The 19,726-nt window shown below is 41.2% G+C and overlaps 1 protein-coding gene across 4 annotated transcripts in view; it reads right to left on the bottom strand.

The window, feature by feature from the left end:
• The window catches only part of enox2 (ecto-NOX disulfide-thiol exchanger 2), a 133,449-nt gene that overhangs the window by 22,267 nt on the left and 91,456 nt on the right, over positions 1–19,726 (bottom strand). For all 4 annotated transcript variants that reach the window (XM_042220527.1, XM_005913102.3, XM_005913101.3 and 1 more), the window contains 4 exons: positions 12,005–12,211; positions 7,706–7,939; positions 6,204–6,416; positions 2,787–2,893 (listed from right to left, as the gene is read on the bottom strand). In XM_042220527.1, the coding sequence (XP_042076461.1) occupies positions 2,787–2,893; positions 6,204–6,416; positions 7,706–7,939; positions 12,005–12,211 (761 nt within the window). The remainder of the gene's footprint in view (positions 1–2,786; positions 2,894–6,203; positions 6,417–7,705; positions 7,940–12,004; positions 12,212–19,726) is intronic.

The following is a 19,726-nucleotide window of genomic DNA, read 5'->3' as shown; positions in this document are numbered from 1 at the left end:
GACACATATGGGGAGTGCTGTGTTTACAAACACCATCAGTAGATAAAAAGCGCAAAATCAATGAAATAACAATTTCTAAGGGAGGGAGCAAAAAAGCTGCCCAAGAGTAAATACATTTAAAACCATCTGTCAGCTGATGTTATCAGCCTGAGCCCGTGGCACAGGTCAAACAGGTACTCGAAACACACAAGCACACGTGGAGAAACAACCCTCTGTGCACAAGCACACATCCACTGCATACACACCAACACACCACATAAAAACAGAGAGACAGCTGTTGTTTGATTCTGCCTGTGAGCTGCAGCTCCTCAACAGCGCCGCCCGTTCCTCTATTATTCGCCTTTAGGCCACAGAGTGATACTGGCTGCCTCTGATGTTAAACTGTCCCCAAACAAACACACTTACTTACCGATTCTCTATACACTGGACAGTGTCTGCAAGCACTACAGCCTCTAAGACAGATAGGTATGAACAAAATAAAACCATTATTTGATAGTAAAGAAATGATCAGCTTTAATGGTTAAAGTCGAAGCATCCACCTCTACAGCCACATGCAGTTTTTGACTTTTTAAACCCATTGTTTTGGTTCTCTGACCTTCACACACAACGTGTAGTTGCCTTTCACACTCCTTGTTACACGTCCATATATAACTAAAGGTAACAGCTTCCGGCTCACGCAGCTGAGTGCACTGTACCAACCCAGCAATATAGGCGTGGATGTGTTTCTTGTAAGCAATCATAAAATGCAAGTGCACTTTTTGGAATTGTAAGCATTCAGTGAAGCATAAAGGAGCATTGCCTCCTTAGAGGTTGATTTTTTTCTATACCTAACGTGAGTAATTGTTCCCTATTTACTTAATACATTTTAGAAGAGTTTTCTTTTTCTGCCTGCTGCAGGTTAAGCTCAAGTGCAAGACTGATCCAAAGCAATGAGCTGACAGATACTAAAACACTTCACAGTCTTTGAATGTACAGGGAGTAAGGGCACCGAGTGATTTATTAGGATAATCTATACTTGAAGACGCCTACCGGTTGCATGTGACCTCGCTAGTTACGATTACTTTTCCTCAGGCCCTGAGGCCTAACAGCCAGAGATAAAGACTCAACTCGGGTTTATGCTAACCCAACAGCTAGAGTTGAAATTACTTCACTTATCGCTCACTTTGGGGCGATCGTGGCTCAAGAGTTGGGAGTTCGCCTTGTAATCGGAAGGTTGCCGGTTCGAGCCCCGGCTTGGACAGTCTCGGTCGTTGTGTCCTTGGGCAAGACACTTCACCCGTTGCCTACTGGTGGTGGTCAGAGGGCTCGGTGGCGCCAGTGTCCGGCAGCCTCGCCTCTGTCAGTGCTCCCCAGGGTGGCTGTGGCTACAATGTAGCTGCCATCACCAGTGTGTGAATGTGTGTGTGAATGACTGGATATGTAAAGCGCTATATAAATACAGGCCATTTACCATCGCTCGCTTTGAGACAAGCACACAATGTCACGAAGTGTCTAAATCGCTTCTCAGCAATTGTAAGTGTAAAACAGCCTGAAGAGAAAACACTTCGAAGGATGTTTCAAACAGGGATGTTTCCTTGTATCAGGACATATTTAGCAGCAGTGTCCACCCACCGTGGTCTCTTTTGTTTACATTTAGGGTCATACTGTACACTCAAATGTATGCAAGGCAGGAAAAGAACAGAAAAAACCCCAAGGCCTGATGTAAACACTGTTCACAGCATAAGAGATTTGAAAACTTTCAATATCTAAGAGTATGTTTTTATATATGTACAAAAGTATGATTCGCCAGTGAGTGTATTGCTTAAGGACTGAGTGAGGAATGGCAACAAAACAAAAGGGTCTTTCCTGATGGCAGCGTGTGCAATTAAATATGCATCATTCTGCTTTCTCTTACTCAGAGGCCTTAACATGAGCCATTATAAACACAAGTTCCATGCTCATAATTCTGCAGTACATCTGATAATTGGAGCGACATTTCTGATTTGCACCACCACCTACCTTCAATGTGAAGTTTTTTTGCACAAGTTGACTGCTGCTTCTGCTATGACTTATTTTGTTATTAATGAGCATCTTAACTGGGCTTTAACTTGCATCTTAAAACTGTTGTTTTTCATACTATGGTTCAAAGAAACTTACCAATCAGATATGCTCAAATACGGTCCATTAGACGCAGGACTGCAACACATGCCAGACCCTCCATTACATACAACCCATCATCATGTCAATTAATGTTCCATTTGGCAGAGAGAGAAAATAGCAAGCAGACAGCAGATGACAAAAGTGCTGTTAGACTTGAAAATGAATATGCTTTTAGCTCTCAATATATGTCCCTCAATCATTTACTTCAGAGAACGAAAAAAGCCCCCCCAAAATCAACATCTTCTAATTTATTGGTGAAGAGGGCAGGGAAGGCTTGTACAGATTTACCTTTCTTCTTGAACACACTTAGGGGTGGAAGAAACAGACTCACCAAGCACCTTGTATCTCTTCATGGGGGAGGCAAGGCTGGAGGAAGGAGTGGAGGAGGAAAGGGCCTCAGTCTGTGCCTGGATCTCGCAACGGCTCGATTGAGAAGGCACCTGCTCTGCAGCCTTGCTTCAGTCAAAGTACTTACTATTACAAGGGCTCTGCCCTTTCCTATTATTTCTTTATTATTACCATCACCTCTTTGGTATCAAACAACATTTTAAAGAGCTTTACATTGAGAAGGCGTAAAACAAAGTGGGATAATGACTAATTGTTCCATAAATGATGTGATTGACACAGTTAAATCAAAATGTACCAACCTCTGCTTGTTTGCGCCACATGTCCAGATTCTTGCGCTGAGCTTTGGAGAAATGGTCCCATGCCTTTTGTTTGGAAGCAGCTTGGAATACAGACACAATCTGTTCAACTGTGGCAGGATGCAGGGAAGGACCAGTGACCACCCAGAGACAGAGAGAGAGAGGGAGAAAGAGAGAAAGAGAGAGAGGACAGTTGGGAAGGAGCAGAGGAGTGAAAAAGCGGAGTCAACTAGGGATGTAAAGAACTGTGTGTGTGTTCGTTCAGTGGTATATGCATGCGTGTGTTCTACTTACCAGCTGATGCCAGTGCATCATCCTATGGGAGAGTGATCAGATAGTTCCCACAAGCAAAAGTTCAATAAATTATACAATTTCCGCAGAGCGTGCTTGAATTATATGAGACAAACTGGTTTCTGCAGAGCAGTTGCTCTTTAGCACATGTCTACTCTTGACTTTAATTACCAACACGGCTCTATAGCATAAATTGATTATTTTAGTTCAGGCTGACACAAACATAACCACTGGATCACTAAACTTGGCAGTTATTCATGAACCCCAGAGGATAAACTCCCCTGAAATTTTCTGAAGGAACATCTTGTAGTTCTGTAGCTATCTTGAAATATTTCCAGGCACATATTTGGGAAGCTACTTCACTCAGCTTCTTACAACAAGCAAGCAAATTAATGGGTAATCTGCATTTAACAGGTATGGTATAATTAAACCGAGTGGCTTACGATTAGCCAAATACACCACCATGTCTAACGAATTTGAACATACCGAATTCAATCTTGACACTGACTGAAGAGCTACTCATATCTTCTTTTTTCCTGTCAGTTCAGGTGCTTTTAAATGCCAGTTGGGAATATCACAGGTTTCCCCAAAAATGTCAGCTTTCCAGTCATAATTACATCTTGGATGCTGAAGTTAATACTAGTTAAAAAAGACAAATTATAGTACCTCACATGTGACTTGAAGAAAGGAAGGAGTACAGTGTCTCAGAGCTGCGAGCATGGCTGCAGACTTATTGTTTAATGAGGGACATTTTGCTCAGCAACTGCCAGCTGCCAAAAATAACCAAGGCCGACTCTCAGTATGCTACCGTTGACCACAATGCAGCTCCACTGCAGACGTGGGCTCTCAAGAACCTTGCCCAAGGACAACAAGTTGTTCAAGTAAGAGTGTTCCTGATTTATTTTTCCTGTGCAAATGCCATAAGCTCTATGCCGCTGCTAAAACCTTTTACACGACTGTAACTACAAAGTCGTTTAAAGGGTAGAGACTCGAGTCTGGACTTTGAGTTTTTTCGGGTCATCGTGCCTAATTAGCACGAGGCAATAAGCCAGAACCTTTAACTTCAGGGTCTCCATTTACTCTGGAAGCGATGTGGTTGGGGACAGCTGCTCTGGGTCTAAATATATTCTGTGTCAGATTTTATCTTATGTGCAGTACATCAACTGAGTGATTTTTCCACCACCAGCTACCTGTCTGTTGTCATGCAGGTGGTCATGGGTGGTCTGTGTATCTCAGAAGCCCTAACTCACGCAGAGGGGGAGCCAATAAGACCTCCAGTTAAGTGTGCGTTGGTGTGTGTGTGTGTTTGCAGAGTGGTGAGAGATAGCACAGTTCAAGGATCAATATCATCTTCCCAGCACCCTGTAATTTGATGGATCCAATCGATGGTCAGGGCAAAGAAGAGAGGCACATGTTCAGACAGGCTTTCAGGCCTGTGAGCATATATGGAAATATTTATACATTTTGTATACTACTCGTCTTCGACAGAAAGTCGGTCAAATACAACCTCTTCACTGTCAATTATCTGGAGTTTCTGGAGAAGCAATGTGCTTTTGAGTCTGTTTTTTTCAGGGCTTTAAGTAACACAACTTCAAATCTAGTGAGGTAGCAGCAGAAGCAGTATCTCAAAACCTGGGCATATGCAATGTGACTGTATGCAACAATAGACACCACTAAAGATTAAGTGAACATGTTTTTGTTAAATTTGGGATGAGAGACATCCTGTAAGGTGACATATAGCTTCATAAACTACAATTTGTGGACGGCAAGTAGTAAAGCAGACAGACTTTAGCTGTAATGACAAATAAAGCCTCCCCCACAGGCTGAGTTACAGTATCAGGAAAAAGCTAAGAATTTATGTTTGGCTGAAATAATTGAGAATGGCCAATACAAAACAACAACAACAACAAACAGGCCTGCCTCTCTTTCTGGTTTATACAAAGAACTATATCCCCACCATCTGTGTTTTCCATGTGCATTATTTATCTAATAAAAATGAAACAGCGAAACTAGCGACCGTCTCTAATGACGTTACGTTGTATTTAACATGCATGTGGTGACAAAGTGTTGCAGACTTTAGTGTAAATCAGCAGCTGAAGAGCTGAAGCTGCCAAAGGTGGGTTTCTCCATTTTATTATGCCTTTGGCTTTTTATCAACATCAGTGTGCAAAGCATTCCCTGTACATGCTCGCTCTCCAGTGTATTCTTGCAGAAAGTATGTTACTACGTCCATCCTGCAACCTTAACATTCCACTCCTGTGTTTTCTTCCAACAACAATATGAACCTTTCATTCCTCTGACTTTTTAAAGAAATATTTTGTATTATAGATGCAGCAAAAAGGGAGCAGGAGCCTTACAGGGAACATTTCGTGGCGATCGTGGCTCAAGAGTTGGGCCTTCGCCTTGTAATTGGAAGGTTGCTGGTTCGAGCCCCGGCTCGGACAGTCTCGGTCGTTGTGTCCTTGGGCAAGACACTTCACCCGTTGCCTACTGGTGGTGGTCAGAGGGCCCGGTGGCGCCAGTGTCCGGCAGCCTCGCCTCTGTCAGTGCGCCCCAGGGTGGCTGTGGCTACAATGTAGCTGCCATCACCAGTGTGTGGATGTGTGCGTGGATGGGTGAATGATTGTGTAAAGCGCTTTGGGGTCTTTCGGGACTAATAAAGAGCTATATAAATACATCCATTTTCATTCTTAGGAAAGAAATTAAACTTACCTTTAAGCCATGGTCCCAACAACAATTTAGTACAAGACAAGAGGGCAGCTATGACACTTTTAAGCCTAACCTTTAAATCCGCAGTGTGTCGGTCAGTAGTTACATTTGTGTGCAAGCACACGGTCTGTGCATCATGTGAGAGACTGTGAACAATGTCATACTTACTTTTTAGTGGATTACAGTTCTCCAGAATGCAGGCTTGATTTGGATTCTTGGTGCCTTTGCCTAGCTTACAAACTATTTACATTCAATGTGGGTGTGCTATCCTAAAACTTACACTGAACCAAAAAGGATTTGACTCATGCCATCATATCCTCTTCCTGCATTGCACAATAAGGAGCTTACTTACAGTATATACAGTGTAAATATTGAAATATGCAAGTGTGTGTTGGTGAGAGACAGACTGTAGTAACTCACATTGAGCCAGTATACCAGCCAGAGCAGTCTTGAACTTGTCTTTGGCTTCTTCCATCTCTTTTTCATGCTGACTCTTCTCGCTCATCAGCCGGCGGATGTGGCTGTTGGAGGACTGGATCATGGAGTAGAAGTTGTTGGCGTTTCTGCGGTTAACTTCGCCTCGTTCAAGCCAGGTCAGGAGCACACGAACCGCTTCAGGAAATTTGCCGTCATCTGGGCAAGAAAGAGTAAGAGTTACGATTGACACGGAAAAGAAAAAACACGCTGTACCCTGTACAGTCTCACGAAAGGAGAGGAGTGCACCAAACACCAAGCATGATGATAAAGCAGAGACTTCTCACCTATAATCCCATAAGGCTGAAAATATGCTCTGCTTTCTGGTCACTAATAAATGTTTCATATAATAAACTGTGAAACGCAGGTACATTGTAATATTAAAAACACGTTCTCCTGTACTGACCATATACAAAATAAAAGCAGGGTTAATAAGAGCAAGGAAACCTTAAAAGCAAGTGCCTCTGGATGAAAGAAAAACAAATTATGACACACAGTTATATATTTGGAAACAAACAACTTTGTGGACTTCAACAACAGCTAAGGGCAGAGACAAGCACCCATTTATAGGGATCTTGGTGAAAACCTCCTCTATAGGTGTCTTGTCATTAAAAGCAGGATCTGAGTTATACAACTGCCTGGGAGAAACGGCTAAATCCTCTTTCCCCTTTGGAAAGAAAACCTAAATCTGAAGCAATAGTTGGGATAAAAGTTTTCACAACAGCAGCCCAAAGTGATCAGAAACAAATCCTTGGCTTGAACGGCACAGTGCTGGAGTTCTTCGCACCAAAGGCTGGGGAAGGGAGAGCTGAAAAAGACTCACGCAGATGGTTGAGAGGCACAAAGTCACAGCCATTTTGTTATTAGGCAACTGTGACTGAGACCTGGAAGTGTCACTGCTCATTAGTGAAACAAGTTTATTCAGCCAGAAACTCGACAGAAAGCCGAGAACGGGAGAAAGAGCTGAGAAGAAAAAAATAGAGAGGATGAGCAGGGAGGAGAGTAGAAGAGAGAGGACGAGATAAGAGAGAAGCGGTTGCTGAGGGGAGAGTAAACTGATATACTGTGTTTAACAGCCGTTTCGTCTTTTGAAAGCAAATTTGTTAGAACATCAGAATTACTTTCTCAGATTTACCGGCTGCAGTTTATGGCTGTTCCTGTAATGTCCTGCACTGGGAAATCCCTGCAAGCACACACACTCGCAGTACTCAACCACTGTCATGACTTATTATCTACCTTGTCAGTTTTTGGATTGCATGAATAAAGACAGTACCATGAGGCCTATTTTTGTATTCTCTCAATAACAATGTGACAGAAGCAAATGATTTTCTTCCACACATGCGACAGGTTCTTCTCTTCTGCCAATCTGTGTTTCTTATGTTTGTGCTCTCATATCCTGCATGCTTTTCATTGTACATGCTTCACAGATTGCCAGCATCCATGTCTACCTTTGATCTTGTCTCCCAGCTGACCGCACTCGTGCTCAGAGTAGTGGACGATGGGAGGAGGGGATGGTGGCCGGAGGCGATCTTCTTCCATCTTGCGTCTGTGACGCTCCTCTCTGGCTAACATGCGCTGGCGACATTCCCACTCATAGAGGTCGTCTCTGGCCTGTGCGAAGTCGACGTGGAGGCGTCCAGTGTCTTTTTTGTCTGTGCTTGAACCCAAACGGATACGATAACCTAGGAAGGAAACGGAAATTGTAAATAAAAGAGAAATAATGGTCGAATGAAGTAGGAGGCGCTTAAGAGAAACTAATGTGCCTCTGGTCTCTGGTTTCATTTGTTACTTCACAGTTCAGAACACGAAGGGGAAAAAAGTAGAGGGTAACATGTGACATCACTCGTCACAGAGTAACAGTTACGCAGCCTCCTGTGGCACGTAGACTGCTGCAGCAAAGCAATACAAGGCATGAATGCTTCTAATCCCGGACATCTGTCAAATTCGTACGTCCTGTTTACATCAGTTTCTTATTAAACCGTGCTCATTTGTCTTTGGTACTCTCCATTAGTCTTACACCTTCTACACTGCTCAAAAAGCTGAGAAAAATGATTTAAGTTACACTTGACTGAACTGAAAAGCAATACATTTGAAAGGAGTGACACTCTAAAAAGGTATGTGTAGTCTGTGCCACTGGGGATTTCCTCTGAGCCAACAGTAAAACACTTTCCATTACTTTCAACAATGTGTATTTAGATCCAACAAAATCCAGCGAAGACACTTTTTATTGGGATCTACGAGTTGATTCACCTCCAGCATGCCCTCATCATTACTCTCTTCTTCTTGTTAGATCTCTTGGTTTGAGAAGATATATTAGCTGTAGGGTTTGTGGAGTACAGAAGGCCTGCATCCTTTTGGGAATACACAAGGGAGACTTAGAGAGGCCAATTACTTCTCTAGTGGCACTGAAACACCACAATATCCCTCATTACCCCCACTCTTCTCCACACTAGTTCCCACTTATCCCCACTCTCCCCTCCTTACTCAATTTCCACTAATGGCTGGTTGTGGACTGAAGTGAAATCTGGTCCATTTTGTGATTTAATTGCTTCGAAATGATCAGAGTGCATCCAACGTGTGTTTTCGGTCACACGTGTAAGAGTGTGTTTTCCAACTGAGCAAAGTAATGATGTGCAGAGTGATTTACTGACAGACACAACACACTCTCATCAAAGGAAAAATAAAAAGAGGGTGAAACAGTGTTGGATGCCAACAACAACAAACCAAAAAAAAAGCAGGAAAAGAAATGAGCGCGATTTCAGGGTCTCGACTGTCTGCTCCATCTGCTTCAGGCTCCCAGTCTACTACTGCTCCAATATTTCATATGAGGAGATCTTGGTGTGGGCTGCTTGAGTGGGTGTCATTTCTAGGTAGTGTTTGCACAGTGTGTGTGTGTGTGGTATTATTTATGGGGGAACTACACAGCTCTGTCAACACTTTAATATATGGACCCCCACTCCCACATCTCACTGTAAGAGTATATGCGGACGAAATCGACGGGTCTCTCATTCAAACCCACACTCAGACATACACACACCTGCCTACCTACCTGCATGGACACACAATAACGCAGAGAATATTCCTGAATTGGGTTAAGAGTTTGGGGGGAGCAGGAACACAGGACAATGTGTTTGCTCTGAGAGATTTAAGATGTCTGTAGTCCAGAAGCTACTGTGGTAATATAGGAGCCTATAAGCCAATGATACATGGTTAGTAGAGGTTTTTTTGCCTTTATGGTAAATGGATTTTTTTGGCACCTGTAGTAGAAAACTCCGCTTAGATCTCTTTCCTTAAGTGACTTAATAGAGACTAGCCAGTTTTTGATTTCTTCTAGTGCTCAGTCTAATAAAGAAATACGAAAACATTTTTAATAATTGAATGCTCTTCTTTGTGGTATAGCCACAAAGTTTAACCTTGGGTGCTGAAGGTGAATTACAAATGCACTGATCTACTGGGATTTCCCTGTACCACCATCTCTAGATTTTACAGAGAAAGAAAAAAATATCCAAAAGGTCTTTGTTTATGGGACTTTGAATATTTAACCACTTGATATAAACAAAGTACGTAGAAGAGCATCTCTAAACGCACAACACACTGAGCCTTGAAGCAGATGGGCTACAGCAGCAGAAGACTGCAGCAGGTGCCACTCCTGTCAGCTAAGAACAGCAATATAAAGCTAAAATTCACACAGACTCACCACAATTGGACAATGGAGGACTGGAAAAAAACTCTGCCTGGACTGGTGACTCTCGATTACTGCGGCAACAGTAGGGTCAGAATTTGGTGTAAACGTCATCTATCCTGCCTTGTATCAGACTGGCGGTGTTGTAGTGGTGTGAGGTAGTGCTGGGCGATATGGAAAAAATATTTATCACGATATGAATTATTTTATATCACGATAACGATATATATCACGATATACCACCTGACTTGTGGTCATCTAGAAAGTACGCAGTCTGTAAAGAGAAAGTGCCGAGGGTGCAGTCTTTGTTCTGAGTTACCGTAGAGTATGTCGCAAATCCGGGTGCACGTACAGCAGCACCAGGTCGCAAACCACAAGACGGAATTTCTTTGCAAAAATTATCATTTTTTTTATACTTTATTTTCTCTTGCATAAAGTTAAGAGCATGTATAGTGAGAAGACAACACTAATATATTTGCCACAGGCTACTTAACCCTTTAAGACCTACCATAGAACCAAGTCCGCCAGAGCTTATCTTTATGTTTTTACATGCTGTAGTGCCATTCGTGGGAGCATTTCAAGTTTCCATACATCAATACAACCGTTATAGCCCAAATATTAAAAATATGTATGCATTAAGTCCATAGTAACTATATAAATTGCAAAAATTTGTAGTGCAATAAACTACAAAAAATTTAAAATCGTTTTTGTTTTTTTACATATATTTCTAGTTAGAAAAATTTAAGAGGCTTATCCCTCAAAACTGTAAATACAAAAAAGTTGCACAAAATAGTTTCCAACCACGAGAAATTTATTTTGAGTGTCTTCATAGTTTTATTTCTGAGATACACTAATTTTTATATACTACAGGAAAAATGAAAATAAATATTATAATTATAATTTGAGTTCTAAACATCCCAGAAACGATACAGAAAAGCATAAAATCAAACATGACTTTTAAAAACACCAACATAGGCTTATAAGGCCCTTTCGCGGAAATGCCCGGTTTCGGGCAGGTAATGGTGGACGTGCGATAGTTCGCGCTGACGTATATGCCAATGTAGGAAGTGTTATGAACATCGGCAAAGCGTGTTTCTGGAATATTATGCTTTTGTTGCTGCAAGTGCTTCTTATGCAATGTTTGCAAAGCTATATGTGGAAGGAAACCGTGACCTAGGGCAAGCTGATGGCATTAGATGCAAGTACAACTCCGGTTTCACATGCAAAAAAAATTATTTCGCTACCTTACGTGGTTCCAGTTCTACAGGGATTTAAAAATAGTTAGGTAAAACGGAGTTTGCCTGCTCCGACCGGTTGTAAAGGGTTAACTATATATTTTATGTAATCATTTATAAAATTTGGGTTAGAAACGATAGAAGACACTTTTCTCTCGTCCACACAATATATATCGTCATATCGCCCAGCACTAGTGTGAGGGATATTTTCTGGCAATCCATTGTTTCAACACCGCAGCCTGAGTGCTGCTGCTGACCATGTCCATCCCTTTATAACCACACTGTACCCATCTTCTGATGGCTACTTTGAGTAAGGTAACACGCCACGTCACAAAGCTCAAACCATCACAAACTGGTGTCCTTAACATGAAAATTAGTTCACTGTACTAAAAAGGCCTCCACAGTCACCCCATCGCAATCCAGGAAAGCACCTTCGGGTTGTGGTGCAACTGAAAAAAATCTGCAGCAACTGTGTGATGCTATTACGTTATCGTCATGCTATGTTAACATGGAGCAGACTCTCTTATGAATGTCTCCAGCAGAATAAGGCAGTTCTCATATCAGAAAGAGGGTCAAACATGGTACCAGCAAGGTTTACACAGCGAGTTGTTTTAGCAAAGGTCTTGATATTTTCTGACAGTTGTTTTGTTTGTTTTTGGTAGGCATTTTACCAAAGCACTGAAGTGCTCAATGAAAACACGAATGGCAGCAGGACATCCACAAGCTCACTTTAAGTGGTACTTTAACAACAGAAATTCACACCACTGCGTTTCATCAGTAAGGCCTTAAACAATAAATAAAATTAAGGCTTTAGATTTGCGACCTCTTACCTGACAGGAAGAGCGCCTTGTCCACAGTTGGCTCCTCCGCAAATCTGATATGGCAAAAGTTCTTCTTGCTTTTGCGTATGGCTGTGATATCGCCACACTGTCCAAAGACCTCCATGATGAGCTGCTCTGTGGCATTTTCTGGCAGACCACCGACAAACACAGTCTTACATCCCGGAGGGCGGTCTCTGGTTGCCGGAGGGGGCAGGTCTGTGACAAAGAACAGCCATGTGTAAGACATCATCAAGTTGAAATATAAATACGAGGCTGGAAAAACTAACAACTCTAATTAGTCGACAGCATTTCTTAATGTTTGCAGTTCAAAAAAGTCCTCTGCAATGTTTCTTAAACTTAAACACAGGCAACCCGAGAACAATTCAGGTAAAACACTTTATTTTGAGCATGAATTTTGCTCTTTGTGAAGATGAAAACAATACAAGCAGCGGTAACCATTGATTGGACTTTGCCAGAGAAAAGTGGTTTTCTTTAAAATTCATTGCAAGAAAAAAACAAAACAAAGTAACAAACAGAACTATTATCAACAGCACTGCCTGAAAAATGAGGGAAAATGATTAAAAAACCTTTCATCACTTTGTAATAATAACATTTTGTTCAGCCTTTAATCGAATAGGTGTTTATTTTGTCGTTTTTAAGACATCTGTGTATTAAACATGGAGACAAGTCAAAACTATAGATGAAAATAAAGCAGAACTGCAGCCAACCATAAAAATAAAACCTGGATTATCATGTACAATAAAAATATCCATTAAAATAAAGATAAGAGAAGACCATTGGTGCTATGAGAAATGCAAAATTTTAATAAATAATTATAGCATAATAAAGGATCCCATCACCAAATAAGCAAGACTGACAAAAGCAAATGCAGCGTAATAGCAGGGCATTAATGAAAAATCCATTTTAGAAAAAGCCTCTACATTCAGACTGAGAATAATGAGGGCCAGATCACAGCAACATTAAAAGAGCAAGATGACATCTGTATATAATACAAGCAAAAACCAAATTCTCAGGGTGATGCTGTGCATTTTCAGTGAAGTCATTCTAGAATAGAGCACTCATGACCTAAAAAAATTATGAAGCTTAATCATATCATTAATGAATAATGACCTCTTTAAGCAAGAGTTTTTTTGTAAGAGAAACTGAAAAATCAAACCCTCCCATCCATGAAAATGAAATTCTGTTGGCCCCAAAGTGACAGATCTTTTAATGTGAAGGGTCCCTCGCACTGCAGAAATCACTTATTCATCACAGATGAATGTTGACTGATTTAATCTCCAATAGCTACGGCTTCTCATCCATGATGAATATGATTAGCGTGGTCTACGAGAAGTGAACCAGCTAATCAGTGTAGTGCAGAGGATGCTGTATTTCTAGACGTCTACTAGGAAATCTCTGCAATGGGGCTGAACCTGGTTGGATACCTGAGATATAGGAGGAGGATTGGTCAGGATATAGGTGTTTTTAGTAGTAGATTTCAGTAGTGGCATGAAACGAAAAACAAAAAAGTATTGTTTCCTAGTAACAGCTGTTAAGAAAGAGTCTAGCAGCACCCTGAGTTTCCTATTCTGCCTTCTGGATCAGTCTTTAAAGGATTCATCTGTTGACACAAGTGCACACATCTAGAGTGCAGTCAGAAAAAAAACTCCCCTCATATTCTTATTATTCTCATATATGCACTGGTGAATACAATTTCAGATTTACGTTACACATGGTTCATGTTTCTTTATATTTTGTTTTGTCATTCAACGACCAAACAGTCTTCCACTGATGCTTGTAAAGCAAGAACTCAAACTTTAATGAAAGCTCTGGATTCAATGCAGCACAGGATTTGATAAAAGAATGAAGGAGAGGACGGCACGAGCTGCTGTGTTCTCAGCAGGGTGGCTCATCTCATGCTCAACAACAAACTAGACTGGTAGTGGACTCCTGATGCAGTTTCGGTTTTGGTAACAGTTTAGGATCATTATTAGCTACTATGAAACACTAATGCCTTATTCTCGATCAATAGCCTCCTACTTAACAATAAGGAAGAAAGTCGTCATTAATAAGTTATGTTCTTATATATGTTGTTCTATATATGCTCTTACTTTGTGCTGCACCACAAGAACAGGCATTCTTCGTTCTGCAGCCTCAAACATTTAAACATGTTATTTGGTTACGTTTAGACACCAAAATGACTTTTTGGGTTACGTTTCAAGGTTAACATATTTACCTGAGGTTTTCTCAATGCTCTGCGTTGTTTTCTGTTCAATCGCTGATTACAGTGAATGATAACTGCCTACTAATCTCTGCAGGCAGGTTTGTAGGCAGATTAGCCTGTTAAAGATCATTCCTATGAGACTCCTGATAACAGGAACTCAGTGGGCATTAAACATCTGGATTGGCTGTGCAAATAGATAATCCTGCACAACAAAAAGCTCCGTCGGCTGAAAACAATGATTGTTTCGTAGCCTTGAACAATCGCAGCCTCTTTCAACTGCCTTTCAGAAAATCTCTGAAGTGGACGAGTATGAAATGGGATCGTTCTACGTGTAATGACTTCTTGTTTAACTGGAATAAACCCTGTATCATTTTAATGTGTTTACGGTGTTACAAATGGAACTTGTTAACTGCAGAAGTTATAAAGGATTTTATTATTACTTGGTTCTGGGGAGGCAACTTTATACCAGACAGTAGGAAGCTTTAATTCTGAGCTACTTGGAGACTATTAACACTTGGAGGTTTTGTAAAAGTTAACATCTTACCATATTTATTTTAAATAATTAACCACATGCTATTTGGGGAGCCTGACTATTCGCGAGATACTACTACCTTAGAAAGTCTATACTAAACAAAGCATACTGAACATGTAATCATGTAAAATTTCATTGCTTACTATTAATAACAAGTAATTACTGACTGACCTAGCAGATGCACAGCATGATCATAAGGAACAAAGGTGAAACAACTGGTTCATAATATCTAATAAAGAGCCAACCGGCTATGCACTTGGACACAGTTTAAAGCCAAGCCTTGGTTTGGCAATAATAAACAATATATTGCTAACTGTTACATTATTTAGTTATTATAAGCACAACAATATACTACAGCATCATGTAACACACAAAGAAAAAAGTTAGGGGAAGGAAGTTTAGTTGTGAAAACATAACGATCCAAAGTCAGAGTTTTCTTTTGGCTAAAAAGCTTTATCAGCTCATAATCCCCTGCTGTCAGAACTCCTTGTACTTGCATGCAGCATTGTTAAGAGCTGCAAACAAACTTTATGTCTCTGAGCCGGAGCCAGCACCATCTCTTTCTTTTAATTTTTCCCCCTGTATCTCTTCTACCTTTACACACAGGCTCCAACAACCCATCCCTCCCCCTGCCTCTCCTTTTCTTTAAATGCGACCGTTAAAGCAAACATCGTCTGTTTCATTCCTTGACCTCTAGAGTTGGCGGATTAGACTAGTTTTTCAGTTGAGATGGACAGAAAAAGTAAAGGCAGAGCAGAAAAAGCTGCGATAGCACAGAAACGCTTTGTTGGCAGATGCAACAAAGACTTCCAAATTAACTGACCTTTTCGGTCCACGAGCGGCCGATGGAGGACAGAGAAGGGAGAACAGGTGCAGTGCAGAAATAACCTAATGTGACATGCTGTAAGTTATCTAAAAAGAATACAATGGAAAGTCTTGGGGTTTTTTTTGGCCTAAATCTGTGAATTTCTGTGTATCTTTTAAAACTTAGCAGGAGTGAAATCATTTTGCAATCCCCTCGGCTGCCTGCTGTGCTACTGAATCGCACTGTTTATCACAATCGAACATTTTATGCAAACGAATTAGAAACAACTCTCTAGATGAGCTATTTGTGACTTCCAGATTACAGTAAATACACGATATCAGCGGATATCAAAGCATTTATGAACAGTGCATGTGATTGCATTTTATGCAAATATAATGAGCCAGTGAACCTGAGGCTAAGGAAGCATAGGAAGAGGATGGATGGAGCAGCTTTTGCAGGATCTCTTGTGGAAATCATTTGGGAATTTTAGCAGGTTAGAAAGTACTAATAATATAATAAAGGACAAACCAGTGGCTCAAAAATGACCCTGTGATTTTCTCTTGTATTAGACCAAATTATTCTGCACATACAGTTTCATGAATGTGGCTGTAAAGCAAACAGACTGGCTAATTTTTAGTTCAGCCCTGTCCCAATGGCCTGCTCTTCATATGACCACCCAGTGGTTTGCTACACTGTCACCGGTTATTGTAATCCATCAGCTCGACTGACCAGACACCCTTTCATGGTCTGAGAAGATGCCACAGAGAGGAAGCTTTGTCCCTCAAAGGCCAACAGTTTACAAGACTGTGGTGTGAATAAGGCACGGCGGGACCACAGATCGTCATTTTGAGCCGTCTTTATTTGCTGCGGCTGCAGCTCACAGGCTGCCAGCCGCACATGAACACTCCACCAACCCCTGAGTCCCGTGTTTTAACACAGCGGACGTGATTGCGGATGCTGTGCAAGTGCGTCCGCACGGCCCCGCACACCACGCCCCACCACAAAAGACAAACTACAATCTACACACATTCAAGTACCTATGTTTAGCTGATTCTTGTCAGGGGTAAACTAAGCCATGTGCACGAAGAATTACGGCGAAAAATGGCACAACTGTCTCACAACTGCACACACTGCGATCTGCACATCAGTGTCTGTTTGGTTTTGTTTGGTTTAATCGGTTTGCTTACTACTGTCTGAATAACTGGTTGTTGCAAACACATGAAGCACTGGCATGTACAATGGGGCCCTGCTTATGGCGCACAACGCTTGCGCGAAATGCATCAAAATCAATAATGAGCCAAGAAACTGGAGAAAAACCTCAAACAAACCAACCAAACATTTCTGAGCATCCTTCCTAAATATTTTATACTGTATGTGTTCATATGTCGAACTGGTACACACTGCAAGAATACTAAAATCTCTTTAAAGATAACTATACAAACTTCTCTAACAACATCCTCAGAGGGTTGGATAAGAAAAACAGTTATCAAGCTTTGAAGTGGGTCCATAGGTCCAAATACTGGGAGCAAAGCCTTTGCAAACCATTTACAATACCACCGAAGCATTATGTAGTCGACCAGGCAAAAGAGGCAGTAGAGAAGGTGAACCAGTGATCAATGCTGAATTGAGAGGGTTTGACTGAAGTCAAGAGGGGGGACGCATTGAGAAGAAGGGCTTGATGAGGATGTACGCTGATTGTAAGGTTATGCACACTGAGAAGACAGAAGAGCGAGAAAGCACAAGAGCTGGGGGAGGGCTGAAAGGGTTGCTGTTGCTCAGCTAAAAGGTCAGTGAGCGAGGATGCTGCATGCGGTGTCAGGTTGAGTGTGTGCAGCTAGAGGGTAATGACTACTTGTGATGGACACCATATGCAACCTTGTTGCCAAGATGCGAGTACTTTCCTGTGATATTTGCTTAACGCCTCAATGCAGCTAATGCCAGTGTTTGCTTCACTGTTACAGTTCAAACCGTGAGCAACATTAATATGGCTCTGGTTCCAAGCAGCAGTCCTTAGTTACTGTAACAGTGATTCATGCACATTCCATTAACAGCAAGCTTTATACTGGCTCAATGGTGAAGTATAATCCAACTGTATTATATGTTCTCTGGGTAAACACATGACAAAGACTTCAAATAACTTCATCTCCCAACGATTTGTCCCGGCCACCACTATTTTGCATCTCAAAGCACTTTTGACAGCATGCAGTATGAAATAATGATTCAGTGCTATCAAAATGTTCTCCTCTCACTCACCCGTCAGTTCTGTCATACTGGGAAGACAACACAGCCTTAGCGAGACAGATGCTGACAAGATCCTATTCTCAAAAATAAAACAACACCATTTTTTGATATGAAAGACTGGGTAAACTTTCTTGCCTGTTAAATAAAAGCTGATACAGTATCCGGTGCAACTGTGCATTTAACTATCCGACAGTATTGACTTAAACAAAGCGGTTTTCTACCGTTTTCTGCACGTCAGACTCTCTTTTTAGCTTCAGAGGTCTCCAGATATATCCCCACATGCCACGCCCAGCCCTGTCCTTTAGCTGACTGAATTTTTCAGTCGAGGTGAGATAATCGTCAATGACACCACATATAAAGACGTGAAATTAATAACACTGATCCTGTAACAATGATACCTTTCAGGCTTGGAATGTAATAAGCAGCAAGCAAACAGACAGGATTTCAAGTTTGTGTTGGAGACAGGAGAAAATGGGTATGTGTAAGAGTTCAGGCAACTCTGACAAAAGGCCAAATTGCGATGGCTAGACGACTGCTCAGAGCAACTCCAAAATGACAGGTCGAAGTTAGTAGCTTCAGAAAGGTTATCAAATGAAGGACAACGAGTGATGTGGAGTGATGGCTGGCCCGTGTGGTCCAATCACATACACAAAAGCAGAAGTAGCCAAGTGTAAGATGTGTCAGAACACAGTCCACTGCAGTTTACTGTGTAAAGGTGATCATTGCCCACGCCTTAAAGCTCCTACAAGAAATGTGAGCATTACACTTAAGACCACAGAACAACAGCAGGAAGAGACCAGGTTTGACTTATCATCCATCTTTTACATTATAGTGATCGCCAGATGTTCACACCACATCTGGTAGAAGGGTAACTTACATAGCAAAACCTCCCAAAGAAGCAACAAGACAAAGAACAGCGTTAAGTTTGCAGTCTGTTAGATATGCTGGCCTTGCCTCGCTCCATAAAGATGTGTTGTCCAATTCCTCAAGACACCTTCAAAGGTCCTGTAACGGTCTGTTAAGTGCAAAACTCCTTTGGGGTTTGGCCTGATAGTAATAATAATAATAATAATAATAATAATAACTAGAAAAATTTGCATTTCCTGCGAAAATGCAGTGTGGATGCTTAAAGCTGAAGCTGCATGCAAAAACCAGCTGAAAAAGCTGAAAAGTTGCAGAAATTGTAAAAGCTTTTCAGAAGCAAAAGAACTTTGCTAAAATGGAATAACTTAGCAGAACTGCAATATCTTAGAGGAAACATAATACTTGGCAGAAATACAATTATATAGCAGAAATGCTATATTTAGAAAGAAAAATATAATATAGTAGAAATAGTATGATTTAGCAGAAATACTGTATTTAGCACAAGTACCAAAAAGTAGCAGAAATACTATGATTTAGCAGAAATACTATGATTGAGCAGAAGTACTAAGATGTAGTAAAAGTACTTTGATTTAACAGAATTACAATTATGGAGGAGTAATACTTTAAAATGGGAGAAATAGCCTAAAGGGAAGAGTATTTGTGCCATGGAGTGTTAACAAGAATGTGAGGTCCATATTAGAAAAGCTGGTAAAATCATAAAAGTTTGCAGAATTGTAATAAATGATGAATATGAATTACTGGTCTGTGACAGTGTATTAATTTGTAGGGAAAAAAACATGTTGACCAAGGTGGAATCGAACCCACGATCTTTGGCTTGCAGACCCGTGTCATTACCAACTGCGCCACTGGGAAAGAGAGCAGCCATTTTGAAAAACAGGGTGATGAGGAGTCAGAATTAGATCGCGGTGAGAGGCGAAAAACGCCGTTTTTTGGAGTTACAAAACGTTGTGTAACTCAAAAACTAGGTGGACTAGAAGCATAATTCTTGTACTGGGTGAATCAGCGGACTTTGGTGTACTTTGACTGCGATTTTCATTGCCTTTT

This window comes from Haplochromis burtoni, unplaced genomic scaffold, assembly GCF_018398535.1.
Source record: "Haplochromis burtoni strain Fernald_Lab_line unplaced genomic scaffold, NCSU_Asbu1 Contig_4, whole genome shotgun sequence".
NCBI classification, from domain to species: domain Eukaryota; kingdom Metazoa; phylum Chordata; class Actinopteri; order Cichliformes; family Cichlidae; genus Haplochromis; species Haplochromis burtoni.
Note: the sequence above shows the minus strand (reverse complement) of the source record. Positions and strands in the feature narration are given on the sequence as shown.